This window comes from Cupressus sempervirens, chromosome 6 (genome assembly GCF_028749045.1).
Source record: "Cupressus sempervirens isolate cs-2001-9-10 chromosome 6, ASM2874904v1, whole genome shotgun sequence".
Classification (NCBI taxonomy): Eukaryota; Viridiplantae; Streptophyta; class Pinopsida; order Cupressales; family Cupressaceae; genus Cupressus; species Cupressus sempervirens.
In genome coordinates this window covers 135,226,442-135,242,403 of record NC_143123.1, presented here as the reverse complement: position 1 = coordinate 135,242,403, position 15,962 = coordinate 135,226,442, and the positions used below count along the sequence as shown (strand labels likewise).

The window sequence follows — 15,962 nt, the reverse complement described above, 5'->3', positions numbered from 1 at the left end:
CTTACAAAAACACACCCGAAAAATCATAAATCTGCACTGTTCAGCACAAAGGCAAACTTTGCATGAGCATGCACATGGAATGGCTTCAAACTCCCGTCCTTAGCCTTCCTGGAAACCTGCAAACTCCCGTTCTTGGGTCTCCTTCTCCACAGGTTTGGCAGTCTCTGAAGAATAACAAAAAAATGAGCAAAAATCAAGTTCTGGAATGAGCCCAAAATGCCTCCAAACTCCTTAAAAGAGGGCATAACCCTAACTCACGTCCAAGAGGGGTTAATAAAACATATTTTAATAATAATTTTCATTTATTAGTCCATTAGCTTCCAAAGATTATCCCCTTTTTCTGAAACTTCACCTTTTAGGGCCTACCTGCCTTAGAGAAGATTATTATTTTTAATTATTTGAAAAGGGGACATGACATACTATGGTTGAGGAAGTTATGCATCTTACTATGGAAGAGGAGGATGTTACAAGCACTTTTGAGCCAAGTGATGAAGTTACTGATACTAATGATGTCTGGATTTTAGAATTCGATGGGAGTTATGCATCAATTGGTGTTGGTGCTGGGGTGGTCCTAATCTCACTAGAAGGAGAAATGTTTCCTTATTCTTACAAGCTGTTGTTTGACAACACCAATAATACAGCAGAATATGAAGCATTGGTACTTGGTATTAATGCTGTGCAAATTAAAGGAATTCATAATTTGCATGCTCGAGGTGATGCTGAGCTCGTGGTATGTCAAGTACGAAATCAGTATCAAACAAAGAATGAAAGGCTTAAGCATTACAGAAATTTGGTTTGGAATTTTATTGATGGATATGATGCTTTCAATATTTCTATGGTTCCTAGAGAATTTAAGCTAAAGTTAATTCCCTTGCTGTTTTGGCAACACTCTTAGTTCCTCATGAGAGTTTTGAACAGGACAGATATTCTATTCAATTGATTTTTTGTCCCATTGTTCCAGACAAATGTAAGCATTGGCAAATCTTCAATGATGATCATCAAATTATCAATTTCTTGGAGACAAAAGAAAACTTTGATGATCTTTATTTTGAAGGAAGTAGTTTACCTCCTTAGGAGAGTGGACCTAGCAAGGATACTATCACAATTGAAGAGTTCATTCAGCTCAAAGGTAGCAAGATTTCTCATCGTTTAGTTTCTTTGGAAAGATTGTTTGATAAGCATGATCGATATGTTAAAAATCAACAAGAAATTGTATCAAGTTCAGCAATGGAGTTTGAGAAATACAATCTTGGATCCGATGTTGATCCAAAGTTCATGAACATTGGTAAGTTTGCACATCTCAAGAAAGGGATCATTTCATTGATCTACTAAAAGAATACAGGAATGTTTTGGCATATTCATATGATGATCTCAAGTCTTTTCATCCAAAGGAGTTGCAACATGATATTCCCCTAAAAGCAAGTGCAGTTCCATTCATGCAAAAATAGGGACAGTATAATCCCAAGATTTATGGTACTATCTTATCAAAAATTCAAAAGATGTCGGATGCAAAAATAATTTTTCCAATTCAGCATTCTACTTGGGTGGCAAATATTGTTCCAGTAAGGAAAAAGAATGGTGAGATTCGTATCTGTGTAGATTTTCACAATTTAAATCGAGCATCTTTGAAGGATAATTACCCATTACCAATCATGCATCATGTATTGATGCAACAAACAATTACTGTTTCACAAACGTTATCCATGCTTGATGGGTTTTCAGGCTATAATCAAACTGAAGTCAAAGATGAGGATCAATACAAAAAAGCATTTGCAACTCCATGGGGTACATTTGCATATAACGGAATGCCATTTGAGTTGATTAGCGTTGGTGCTACTTTTCAACATGCAATGGATTTTCCTTTCTGTGGTATCAAGAACAAAATTATTGTTGTGTATCTCGATGATCTTACTGTGTTTTCTAAACAAAGGAAAGATCATGTTCATCATCTACGTCAAGTATTAGAGAATTGTCGAAGACATGGGATTTCCCTTAATCCTAAGAAGTCTGTGTTAGGAGTTACAGAAGGAAAGCTTCTAGGACATATTGTGTCTAAAGAAGGAATTAAGATTGATCCTGAAAGGGTGAAATCTATTCAAAGTCTTTCTCTACCAACTACTAAAACAATTGTTCATTCTTTCTTTAGGAAGGTAAATTTTCTAAGAAGATTCATTCGAGATTTTGCAAAAAAGACTCATCATATTTCAAATATGATGAAAGGATCAACAATGTTTTGTTGGAGTCTTGAAAGAAAGTCAGCCTTTAAAGAGATCAAAGAAGCAATTGCACATGCGCTGGTACTAGTTTGTCCTAATTTCTCCAAGGATTTTATCTTGTACAGTTATGCATCAGAGCATACTATGTCAACTCTTCTTATGCGGAAACTGCTTAAGGTATAGAATATCTTATTGCATTTATGAGTTGTCCGCTCAAATCACATGAGCTAAAATACTCATTGATGAAAAAAAAATAGCTTTGTAGTAGAGAAAGCAGTTGAGTCATTTAAATTTTATATATTAAATTCACATGTGGTGGCTCTTGTTCTTGATACAACTGTTAAATCCATTTTGACACAACAGGAGTTCAAAACTAAAAGTGGCAATTGGATTGCTAAAATTCAAGAATATGATATTGAATTAAGCCTACAAAGTTAGTTTGAGGTAAAGGCTTATGTCAGCTCATGGCTGAAAATTATTTTGAGCAGGAAGAAGTACCTAAAGAACTGCCACAGGTTTTGTTTGTCAGCACAACTGAAGAATGGTATTTTGTTATAGCATATTATCTTACTTATGGCGAATGTCCTTTGCATTTTTCTTGTAAGAAAAGAAGGAGTTTAAATCTTAGAGCCACTCATTTTGTTCTTTGGGACAATGGTTTGTATAAGTGTGAAGTTGATGGCACTTTCCTTCATTGTGTTAATAAAGCACAACAACTTAGATTACTGAAATCTTTTCATGATTCAGCTTGTAGAGGTCATTTTTCAGCACCACTGACTGCTCATAAGATCTTTCGAGCAAAGTATTATTGGCCAACTCTTTTTCAAGATACTTATGAATGGGTAAGGAAATGTGAAAGATGCCAATGTTTTGTGGGAAAACAAAAGTTAGCAACACTTCCATTAAAGCCAATGGTAATTGAAGAACCTTTCCAGCAATGGGGTCTAGATTTCATTGGTGCAATTAATCTAGCATCCAATGCAAGACATACTTATGTTTTGGCTGCTACTAATTACTTCACTAAGTGGGTGGAAGCGATTCCTATGAATAATGCAACATCATCGATGGTGTGTTCATTTCTAAAAGAGAATATTATTTCTCATTTTAGAATACCTAATAAGATTGTTTTAGACAATGCTTTGGTATTTTCATCATCTGAGATTATACAATTTTGTTTTGAACATGGTATTACTATAGCTCATGCATCTGATTACTATCCACAAGGTAATGGACAGGCTGAGTCCAATAACAAGAACTTGATTACAATCATTTGCAAACTCATGAATGATAATAAGATAACTTGGCACAAGGCAACGTTTGATGCTATTGGCGTGTCGCTATTCCAGATTCTTTATGGTTTCAATGCAGAAATTCCCATAACTTTGGAGCTTTCCACTCTCAAGTTAGTAAAAGCAATTGAGGATGGAACTTTTGGAAGTTCTTTGGATAAAATAATCATGTATCTTCAACAGCTTGAAGAACAAAGAGCATAGGTGGTGGATAGGCTTGTTGTACATCAACGGCAAGTTAAAACCTTGTTTGATTAAAAAAGCTAAACACAAAGAGTTTCAAGTTGGAGACCGAGTTCTACTCTAGGATAAAAGGTGAGAACCAAATGGTATGCATGGCAAGTTTGATTCTCTTTGGCACGGTCCTTTCACTATTCACTCGGTTGCAGGAGAAAACAATTTCTTGTTGGCATATCGTGATGGAACTCCATTTGCACTTCCATACAGTCCACAGAATCTGAAACATTATTTCGAATAAGCTCCAGCTAAGTACCCTTGTACATAATGTCCAAGTCTTTTTAGTTTAGGATTTTTGTTTTGGTTTTAGTCACCTAACTATATAGCCCAATGGAGTAGATAAAGGCACTTAGAGGTTTGGACTCTACATCCCTCTTTGTTTCCAAGAACAGATGAGGTGCATTTCCCAATTAGAGCTAGTTGTTGTCCTCAATTTTGACATTATAAAATTAAGGCAACCCTATGCAATTTTCTCATGGATTCGTAGGTGCGTCCTCTTTGTTTTGACCCATTGATAAAGTATCATTAAGACACTTTGTTATCCCTAAATTGTGCTTTGTGTTGCTCTATCTATGTGTTCTTTTGAAGGTTTTCCATCAAGATTATCCCCAGTTGTTTGTAAGTACAAGTTTTTCCTTGTCTCACTGCAAACACTTGATTGTTTATTAACTTTCTCGTCTTTTCTTTGTCTTTCTTTGTTTTGTAAATAGTTTTTGGTTTTGGTTTTGTCGTAGGTGAATAGCCCTTGAAATTCAGCTCGATTTGAGCTAACTTAGATCGAAATTGGAGTTGTCTAGCTCAAGTTATAAGGGGAAAAGTGGGGTTTTTTAGGTCAACTGCATATTTTTAATAAAAACTCTATAAAAGTGGGCTTTTTATTGGCAATTGCACGATATAAAGTTATATTTGATATTTAAAGTGGATTTTGTGGTTTTCAGCTCATTCTAAGTTGATTTGACCATAGTTTTTTATAGTTTATGAAAATAGCCCCTTTCATTTTCATGTTACTTTATCAAAAACTATAGTTAAATATTAAATATAGTTACATGAGACTACTTAAGTGTATAAGTGGGATTTTTATTTCATTTTGCATATATCCACATGCAAATTACTTCATGAAAATCCATTTGCCATTAAATCGAAGTCCCAACATCATTGAAAGTGTGCTTTTTAAATATGTTTACATTGTGATTGTATCTAAAATCCAATATTAATAATTAAATGCATGTGTTTTTAATCACTATTTAAAGCGGGTTTTTGAAACTCATTTATATGTAAATGTTAAATTTAAATGAGTTCTTTATTCATTTTAATTTAAAATGGGGATTTTGGTCCCAAATACAAATGTTTTTAATTACAAAATATGTTTTCCTTTAAACAAAAGGCAAAGGTGGCATTTTTTAAGCCAACTACATATGTCTTGGACATATTTAAATGATAAAAAGAAATGTGTTTTGACTTGTAAAGCCCACCACAAGCCAAGAGTTGCAATTTTCTATCATTTTGCATATGTTTGATATATATGCAAATGCCTTCTAAAAACGCGTTCAAGACTGAAGTGGTGATTTCTAACCATTTTACATGTTCTAAACCCCATGTGTTTTCCTTTAAAAAGTGTGTTTTGGTCTTCAAGACTAAAGTGGGGGATTTTCAAAGGGTATGCATAAATGTTAAATCATGTTCATGAACTCTAGAAGTGCGTTATTGACTAGAAGGGCAAAAGTGGCAATATTTTATGCCATTTCATGCATGTTTTTGCTCCCTAAAAATGCATTTGAAGGCAGCACTTGAACAGGTCTGCATGTGGTGTTGATTTTGTGATACTTTTACATGTTCTTGGCATGTGCATTTACATTCAAAAAATGCGATTCAAATTTCAGCATTCTTTGAGAAGGATTTTGGGCATATTGTTGTGTGCATTGGTCTCCAAAAGTGTGTTTAAGTATTAACAACATATTGGCATATGCATTTGTCCAAAAAAAACCCGTTTTTAATCTAAGACAAGGCATTTTTGGAGGATTTTTCAAAGGAAATGCATGTGTTATAACATATACATTTTGATTAAAACAGCCCGTCTAGAGCATATTCTTCATCACAAATAGCTCATACCTATGCATTTTTGCATTGAATCTCTTCAAGAAGCTATCTAAGTGAGGGTTTTTTAATCTAAGCTTGCTTATCATCATTTTTACAAGCTCAATCTTGACCTAGACGTCATTTTTATATGCCTTTACATTTGGAGTTGCTAAGTCAAAATTTGTTCCACATTTTGGGCATTTCATTTCTCTAACCATATCCACATGTCCAAATTTGAACCATGTAATGAGGATTTCGAAATCTATTTAAATCTTGGTTTGGGCAACTCTAAAATTCGAACATCTCTTGGAATTTTTCAGATTTGCTCAAGGTTTGGACAAAGCTTTTGTCGTTCTCATTTTTGGTAGTGGAGGTAATTTTTCTTGCTTATTTTCTCTAAGGCATTTGTATATATTTTTGTTTGAATGTTCATGCAAGTCACTGATATTTCCATTTTCAGATTTGTATGACATTTGTTCTTGAAGTTGTTCCTTCTATCTTTTGTCTTCTTCTCCAAGTTACATATGCAAGATCTCATCTTACTTCCATATGCAGTCGGGTGTAAAATCTCGTTCTAAAAATAAAGATAAGTTTGATTTTCTCTTACATGCAAATGCGTGTTAAAACTCCACCATTACGCATTTCATGCATCTCCATATGGTTGCCCTCTGGATAAAGTCTTTCCCACATGCTTGCCAGATAATATCTCATGTTTTGCACTTATTTAAACATGAGGTGTTCAATGTGTTATTCATTTTTCTCCTTGCTCACTCAAATCCAAGCTTGCTGATCACATATGCAATTCATCCTAAAAAACCCGTTTTAGGCAAATTTATACATAATTTAGATATTATGAGTTTGACCCATTTGTTCATTATCTATCCTCATTCATTTCATACATTTTTTCACTTATACTTTGTTCAAAATCCATCAAAATCTTGCTACGGATCCTTCACATGCTGATGTTTTCATTTTATGGGATTTTCATGTAACAATTCCACAGGCGTACCATTTTGCAAGGTCAAGTGAATCTACTCCAGCGAAGGGCAAAGACAAAAAGAAGATTTAGTATCAATATGATCAATATCATAACTTCATCCCTTCATCACAAGTAACCTCATACTATGATGAAGTACGGGATACTGATATTTCTCATATGAACATTGAAGACTTTCTTGCAAGAATTGAGGCTTCAACTACCAAAGAGATGGTGTCGATCAAACGGAATCATATTCATCATTTGTCTACCTTCCCCTTGGCAGCACATGAACCGGAATTCATCCGTGTATGTGCAAGACATTTTGATGTGGCTTCACGGACCATCCAAGATCAAGACGGCAATACTATCATTAGTCTTGATCCCGAGACTACTGATTGTATATTTCATGTTCCTCACACTCTAGTTGTTACATAATATCACGAGAATGAAGGCTATGGAGCGATGGAATAAGGATACTTCATCTTGCACCAAGTTTGTGAATGATAATTGGTTGATTACTAAGAGATTGAATCTTGTCAGATGGCCAGTCAAGGGAGTTTGCAGATGTGATTTTAAAGAAGAAATCAATGATCTCATCACACTTCTCAGCCGCTTGGCAGGGCTCAAGGATTCAAATACCTTCGAACCCTGGATGTACAAGTACATCTCACTCATTATACAGTCAAAAAAGAATGTGTTTTGGGCTGAATTGGTGAGTGATTCAATATGCGAACAATTGGTAAATGTTCTATCAACAGTGTGTTCAACATGAACTCCTGCATGGTATACATTGCTGCTGCTCTAGGTACCTTTTCTGGGTTACCAACTAAGCATGACAGGTCTATAGTTCATGTGTGGGAATATTATGAACAACTGCCTTTGAAACAAAGTCGGATACACTTCAGAAGAGTTTGGGATGCCTTCTTTGGGCATTTTGTGTGCTTGTTTGATAAAGAGCTCCCTAATAAGTGAGTATCTGATGAGGCATGGAACAAGGTTAATGAGTACGGTTGCATGTTTTTACAATTTCCCAACTTTACATATTTGCGAGTTGGGTGCTTCAAGGGAGAACCATACACATTACCAGGGTATCCTACTAATAGAATTATATTGATGGAGTTGGCAAGACAGCTTATGGAAGTCCAAGCTTATCAGTCTAGTTTGTACTAGCCTAAAGTAGGGATTCATCTCGAAACCCATTAAAGATTGGAGGATATTCAATAATGGAGGATATTCAATAGATATTGTTCCTAAGACCTAGAATATGGAGTTTGAACTCCAGAGGATTACGCTAAAAAAGTTTGCAGCTAGAAGTTGTTTTGATTGGAGGGGATTGTATGACAAGATGAGGAAGCAGTTCTTGCACATAGATCCTCTAGAAGATCTCTGGATTGATGTACGTACTGAGGTAGAAATACAGCATATGGATTATACCCAGTTAACAATGAAGCGAATTATAGATTTCAACATGGCATCAATTCCCCCTGGTTTTAAAGATGATGATCAAATTCTAGATCCTAAATATTTTCATCATGATGTGGACAAGTTACCCATTCTTCCTCCTACATGGTCATGCAAAGAAAATACATCAAGTTGGGATGGATTTCAGTCTATTCTCGCTAATACCAACACATGGATGAAGAGAAGGGGTCTTAAATGTATAAAGATAAAGTCTGACAAAGATTTTGATCCTGTTGGTCTAATTGGTTTGAGATCAAAGATAAAAGGTAAAGGAAAAGATGGTACCTCCTCATCTACATTTGAACCCCCTGTTCAAAGTTTGCCTAAATTGTCTATCAAAGGAGAAAAAGATTCAAGAGTACTTGAAGTGAAAGAGATTGGATCTCAATCAATTCAAGTTGACTCAAGCGATGATGAAGCGAGGAAATCAAAAGAGTCATCACCTCTTGCTTCACAGACTCTGGAAGTTCTTGCTGCAACCTCTTTTCCAAATTCAGCTCCAATTTTAGATGAATCTCATGATTCCCCCTTAGGCATTGCTATGGGTGCATTCTCCATTAAGCATTCGTCTTTTGAAGATTTCCTGACTATCACACTAGCAATGCATGTATCCTCAACCGCTCCTACATTAGAGGCACAAGGAGATTAGTATGATTTTGAAAATGTTTTTGATGCATATTCTTTGCCTATTCCTTTTGCTATTGTTGGTCTACAACATTGCTTGATGTAACTTCAGCTCAGTTTGAACAATTTATGACTAAGGTCATGCATAGCACTCCTCCTCCTGTGGCCATTCAGATTGAGACGACAGCTATAGTTACTACTATAATGCAAAGTGATCTTAAGTTGACTATGGCAACTACTATTTCGATCAATGTATCTTCTTTCAATCTTCCTCCATAGTTAAGTGTTGTTACACAAAAAAAAAAATCCTCCTAAAGAAGATGACAGACAAGTAAGCAAACCAAGGGTTTCAAAGAACAAGAACGCTAAAACAGTTTCTCGAGTGGTGATTGATGATAATCATATCAATTATGTTGAAATAGTTGAACCACTTGTAGAGAAATCTATCGACGATATACAACCTGTTGATTACGAAATAACGAGGGTAGAACTTGGTAAGAAAACAAGGCTAAGTTATCAACAGGGTGCACATGAGGTGGTAAACTTTCTTTTTCAAAAGAATGATGAGTTGTGGGAAAAGAAAGAGAGGCTCAAAGAAGAGAATGCTCATTTTTTGGGGGTCATTGAAGAGATGAAGAGATCTTCTTTAGACTTCTTATGTGAGTATAATATTATTACATCTATTGAAATGTACCATGACTTCATGCATGTGATGGAAAACAAGAAACAAGTTCTCCAAAAGCTCATTGAAGAGATAAAGGCAGCGGTACTCATAATGTCTACTCAAGAAGATAAGATCAAAGGAGCTTTGAAAGAATTACCACGTGAAATCATCAATGAGGACAACAAAGTAAGAAGTCAACAAGAAGTTTTCACAAAGTTTGCAGAAGCCATTAGCTTACAACTTGAGTGGGATGACTTCAACATCTGTGTACTTGACACATTTGCAAATTGGAAGTTTTCATTAAAGAATTTGCATAATCAAGTGGAGGCTTCTAACAAGGAAACATCTAGGTCAGCAAGCATACTCAAGAAAGCTATCATGATTTTACAACACATTGGAGAACCAGATGCTATGGTTGTACAAGAGTCCCTACGAAAGTTTGAAGAGTTGGTTGATTCCATGTGAAAACTCCAAATCATATTTTACATGCTTTAAGTAGATTAGTGATAGGAAATCTACATGTAAAGAGCATCTTTGTTGTAAGTATAGGATAACATGTACCTGTGCAATCAGCTCATGTAGTTAAGTTACAATTGCATTCGATATGAAACTTCGAATGAACTCAAAATAATTAGTTAGGATAAGTATCAGTGGTTGAGGTTGTTCCACTTTTTCCTCCACCTTTCTCTCTTTGTTTTTCCTATATAAAGGGGACAATTCATTGTAAATAATCATCTTTTGCTTTATTGGAGAAGGTTGGGCTTGTAACTTGAAGGCTTTGTATTTCTTGTTGCAAATCTCTAAAGTAAATAACGAAGCAAGTTTTTCCCAAACTTTGTGTTGAGATACTTGGAATTGATCATCGTTTCTTATGTTACTTTGAATCATTCGTCTTTATTACTTCTCTCTTTAGAGGCATTTGAATGTTTGATGTTGTTTTTGAAAGACCTTGACCTTTCTTGAACAAGATTAATCTAGTTTGTTAGTGGCAACAAGTACTAAGATTCGAAGACTTTGAAGTCAATTCCTTAGTACATTATTTCATTTCTGGATAGTTGGTCAAAAACTTTGAGCTTTGTTAGTTGTTTTCCCTTTTGTTTAAAGAAGGTTGCTTGTAGGAGACTTTGGGTTCTTACTATCAACCACATAAGTTAAGTATAACTACTGTCTTAAGGTTGTTCTTACATCAATACTTAAGCCACCAGTATTACCGTAGCAATAGCTTCCTTTTGTTTAAACTATAAGAAGTAGTTGGTAATAGAAAATCATTCCTGAAAAAATAGGAATTGATTCAGTGAACCATCCCTTTGTCAATTCTCGGTAGGGCTTTGTTGTAGCCACCTACGGTAAGAAGGGAGCCTCCCCTTTTGCTGAGATGAGAGATTTATCTCACTACACTGTTGCCTAAAGTTCCCATTTTGTAAGTTGTGGTTACAGTGGCTTACAAAAATTTTAGCCAACAGATAGTCATCCATATCTATAAGTATCAATCAATCAAATGTCTTGGAAATACCTACACAACTAGACTTGCAATTTGTAATGTTCCGTGCTAGGAGGCTGCCAATTTCCCAATAATTAGCAAGCATCACAACTTATTCTCTATGTCAAACGGACAAGATCAACTAATAAGTAAATGGGCTTCAAACGAGAAGATGTGGGTTTAAACCCAAGAGAATTATAAGGCTGGCTAAAAATACTCTATTTATGTAAATGAACAAGATCTCTAATAGAAATAGAATTGTTATGACAGACTAGAATTATGTTGTCTCAGAATTGTTTCAAAATTACTTATCAAACTAATGTTTGCAGTAATAAGTCTGATTGTATATGCCTTGTAACAAAACAATAGTATGAAGAATGGACAACTTCTAATCATTTGATGTCTTTGACTGCAGGTAGAAGAGATCGCTACAAGACTGAGTATTGTCGTTGATTGATATCGGTCTTCATCAGTGATCTCCTTCTTAAATACAAGATACATCATGTCCCCGTAGAGACATGCTCTACGTGGCCAATTGCCACATAGGGTCATTTCCCTACATGGACATGACCTTTGACAATTAAACCCGATTACCATTCAGTGAACCATTATTCATAATCACCATATTTAGATTGATTCATCTTACGATAAGAGCCCGATTAGTTAAGGCATATTATTTATATATAAATATATATATATATAAACACACACATATATATAACTCTTATCAAGAATATAAGACATATAGAACAAATGTATATGTAGAATCACGAGTACATATACTTAATATACTATGTACTTCACTTCTATTGAAGCTACACTTTAACACTCCCTCTTAGCAAGAGAGAAGTGATAAAAAAATCCTTCATGATATCAATATTAATGATACCTATAAACAACAATTATCTGATTTTAACACTCTGAAATAGTGACTTGTCAAATAACTATAATCACAATGTTATGAACACTATCATAACATGTATTATGATCTCTGATAGTCCGAAACAACATCTAGAGTAATCATAATACTTTCATTATCAATGACTTCCGGCATATCCAGAACATAAACTGTCATAATAACAGGCCTATCATTTGTAAGATCGTCACGTTACAAAGATTACCTTATGAATATATATGTCTATGAAAGATCACCATCCTTCATTACATATCTGATGCAACTATTCAATTTAGAAGCATAAACACACATATAAAATTGAAACTTAAGTTCAAATTACAATTTGATCATACCAAGTTTACCTCTAAAATATTCCAATTTAACCTTGGCAAGAGGTTTGGTAAGAATATCCATTGTTTGCTCATTTGTACTTATGTTAACCAACTTGAGAACATCTCGATATACCATATCTTTGATTCAATATGCTTATTTTGATGAAAACTGAATTTACAGATAATTGATTTATCTTTAGATCTGAGTACAACATTGCATATGTCATTTATGTATTCAAACTTTGGAAATGTATCACTCTCCCTCTGATTCCCCACTTTGGGATTCTCTTTAAATCTATTCAATTGATCTCTTTGCTCAACAACTTAAAATGCAAGACTTTCATCTTTTTCATACTTAACTTCCGCTAAGGCTGCTTGAATTTTCTCCCATTCTGGACATATATTATGAGTGTGACCAAATTTGTCACATTTGAAGCATTGTACTTTGGATCAATCTCTTTTTTTGTATGATTTGTTGAATTCCTTGTTGTTTTGATAAATTCCCTTTCTTTTTCCCTTATTATTGGTACTAATTTGAAGAGCTGGAAATTCTCCCTATTGATTTGAAATGATTCCTCTCGTAATTAATCTTGACTCTTCTTGAGTGCATTCGTTTTTTAGTAGTTCAAACTTAGGAAGTTCTGGTCAAGAACTTAGTTCGCGAATAAATGTCTCCCAAGATAGTGGTAGTCCTTTTAGGGCTATAATGCTGAGTTATTTGTCATCTACTGATTTCCAATGGTCGCAAGTTGATCTTTCAATTCTGAGATTCTTAGGAAATAGGACATAATAGTTTCTCCATTATTCATCTTAATATATAGTAGATTTTGCTTCAATGTTAGCAACCTACTTGTGTTATTAATTTTGAAAGTATTCTTTATAGTGGATAACATCTCAAAAACAGTTTTAAGACTGGATATGGAGGGTAGAATATGATCTTTCACAAAGTCTATAATAATTTTCATGGCTTTGTTATTGTGCCGCTTCCATGTTGTTTTATCTAGATCATTTTCTGGTATTGGTTTATTTGATTCTATGTATTCTTCTAACTCCATTTCTCGTAGTACAATCATAACTCGAATTTTCCATGATGAAAAATTTGATGCTCCTTCAACTCTATCCTTTAATCTTACATGATTAACCATTTTGAATTTAAGGATATAAAAATCTGATATTGATAATTCTGAGATTTAATTTAACTTGAAGGATGAGTTTCTCTATCAGGATGGCTCTAATACCATGTAAATGAACAGGATCTCTCATAGAGATAAGAATTGTTATGACAGACTAGAATTATGTTGTCTCATAATTGTTTCAAAATTACTTATCAGACTAATGTCTGCAGTAATAAATCTGACTGTATATGCCTTGCAAATCTCTGTAACAAAACAGTAGTATGAAGAATGGACAACTTCTGATCAATTGATGTCTTTGACTGCAGGTAGAAGATGTCCCCACGTGGACATGACCTTTGACAATTAAACCCGATTACCATTCGGTGAACCATTATTCATAATCACCATATTCAGATCGATTCATCTTATGATAAGAGCCCGGTTAGTTAAGAAATATAATATATATATATCAAGAATATAAGATATATAGAACAAATGTATATGTAGAATCATGAGTACATATGTACTTCACTTCTACTGAAGCTACACTTTAACAATTTATCACATTGGACGCGGCCTTGTTTACCCCACCAGCTGAGGCCCGATGCAAATCTTGCATCACTTTCACAAAAGCAATGCCGGTGAGTGCCCCGACTAAGCTCAAGACTAGGCCACCCAGAAGAAAGGGAATTTACCAAATTTAAAAATAATTTTCGCAAATTAACTCAACCTCTGACAGTCAATTATTTATTTTGATATGGGCTTTATTTACGAGAAACGTCTGAGTGCGTTCAGGTTTGCTGGATGCAATGTTATACATCAACCTTCAAGAGTTACCGGATTTTGTTCGTTAGGGTTTATAATTAAAACAGAATTGCTGGAGTGGTTATGTGAAAGCAAGAGTGGAGTGAGATCAACACGTGATTCAAATTTCCAATATTTATTTTAGTTTAGAGTTGTGTATGGAAACAATACAGTATTCTTAAGTATTATCCCCAAACCTTTGAATAGACTGCCAAAGCCGTGAAGAAGAGACTCGGAAAATTTAAAATATGTGCATGAGTGCAGTACCTTCGGATTAGAAAACTGTTGAAGACTACCCAAATGTCCCTCCAATTCTTTTAGCTTCATTTTTAACCTGCACCTCTGAAATTCCCGAAGTTGGAAGACTAGCCGTAGGTGGTAGCAATATCCTACGGTGGAATTCCGATGAAAGCAGAGTCGATGTTATAATAATCTTTAACCATGCGTTTCCATGGAAGAGACTCGGCTTATATTTGCTCTCGACGGTTTCACAGAAATTTTTGAAATAGAGGTACAAGATTAAAACGAATCCTCTTACGTAAGATGAGACTCGATTAATGAATGGAAGATGAGACTCGATTAAGATAGATAGATAGATAGATAAAATTTTAACGTCCACGAGGCCAAAAATAGCCTATGGGACAGCAAGACAACTCAAGCAGACTTAAGTAGCGCTGTTCGCCTCTTGTGTAGACTAATGATGAGCCCCCCCAATTGCTCAATGTACTCTTCGTTGAACAGGTTATGCCAAGAACTGTCACATATAGTATCCGCAAACTTATCCCTGCTATCCTTGTAAGCCTCACATTCTAGAATAAAGTGTTGTTCAGTTTCCACTTTCCCAGAATTGCAAAATTTGCAAATTCTCTCTTCCCAAGCCTCCTTTGGCCTCTTCCAACGCCCGGTCTCACAACGAAGTTGGTGAGAGTTGGTTCTCAGCTGAGCAATAAGAATTTTAGCTCTCCAAGAAATGTTGGCTCCTATGTACACTTTTTCGAGTTGATCACAAGTGGGGTTGAACTCATTTATATAATATAGTTTCTTCCTCCCAATCTCGCTTCCCCAATTTCTCTTGTAGAATTTCTCCATAACACAGACCTTTATTTCTTTATTACTTGTGGGGCACATATTGAAATGAATATTCCATTTACTCATCCACTTGATGTTTTGTTGCATCCATGTCCTTTTTCGCTTACATAGTGTGTCACTAAAGACAACTTTCGGCCATCTATCCTTTTCCATTTTTTCGATTCTTTTTAGATAGCTTAAAAGGCGAACCATAGCAAGTGCCTCAATAGGCGCAACCCCCATTTCACTTAGCATGATGTCATATGGAACAGTGCTTTTAATTTTAAACTTGCTTGTAATCAAGCGCTTTTGGATTCCTTCGATTTGTTTCCATTGTGCTATAGTAGTGATGCTAGCCCATAATTCACACCCATAAAGAACAACTGGCAGCACAAGAAGACCAAACAAGGTTTGAATAGTTTTTCAATCCCACAACTCCGCTTCACGGCACCTATTATGAAGAGCGTAGAAAGCCTTCCATCCACCTAATGTCCTTTTATACCTGCAGCTAGACCAGCTTAGTTTTTTGTTGAAATCGATGCCAAGGTATTTATATTCCGCAACTTCTTCGAGAACACTTCCATTGTAATAAAATTCATGTTGATGCTGTTTTTTATTATTAGAGAAAATCATAACCTTGGTTTTGCTGATATTGACTTGCATCCCCACCATTCTACAAAAGCGCTCAAGAGAAGATAGATGGTCTTGCAAACCACAAGCAG

General features: G+C 35.1%; 1 protein-coding gene across 1 annotated transcript in view; it reads right to left on the bottom strand.

Moving 5' to 3' along the window:
- Nucleotides 1-14,731, bottom strand: part of LOC149551586 (S-adenosyl-L-methionine-dependent methyltransferases superfamily protein) — a 177,850-nt gene extending 163,119 nt beyond the window's left edge. Inside the window, exon 1 of the mRNA XM_089787102.1 lies at nt 14,440-14,731. Coding sequence (XP_089643228.1) covers nt 14,440-14,499 — 60 coding nt within the window. The 5' untranslated portion in view covers nt 14,500-14,731. The remainder of the gene's footprint in view (nt 1-14,439) is intronic.
- Nucleotides 14,732-15,962: the final 1,231 nt, after the last annotated feature.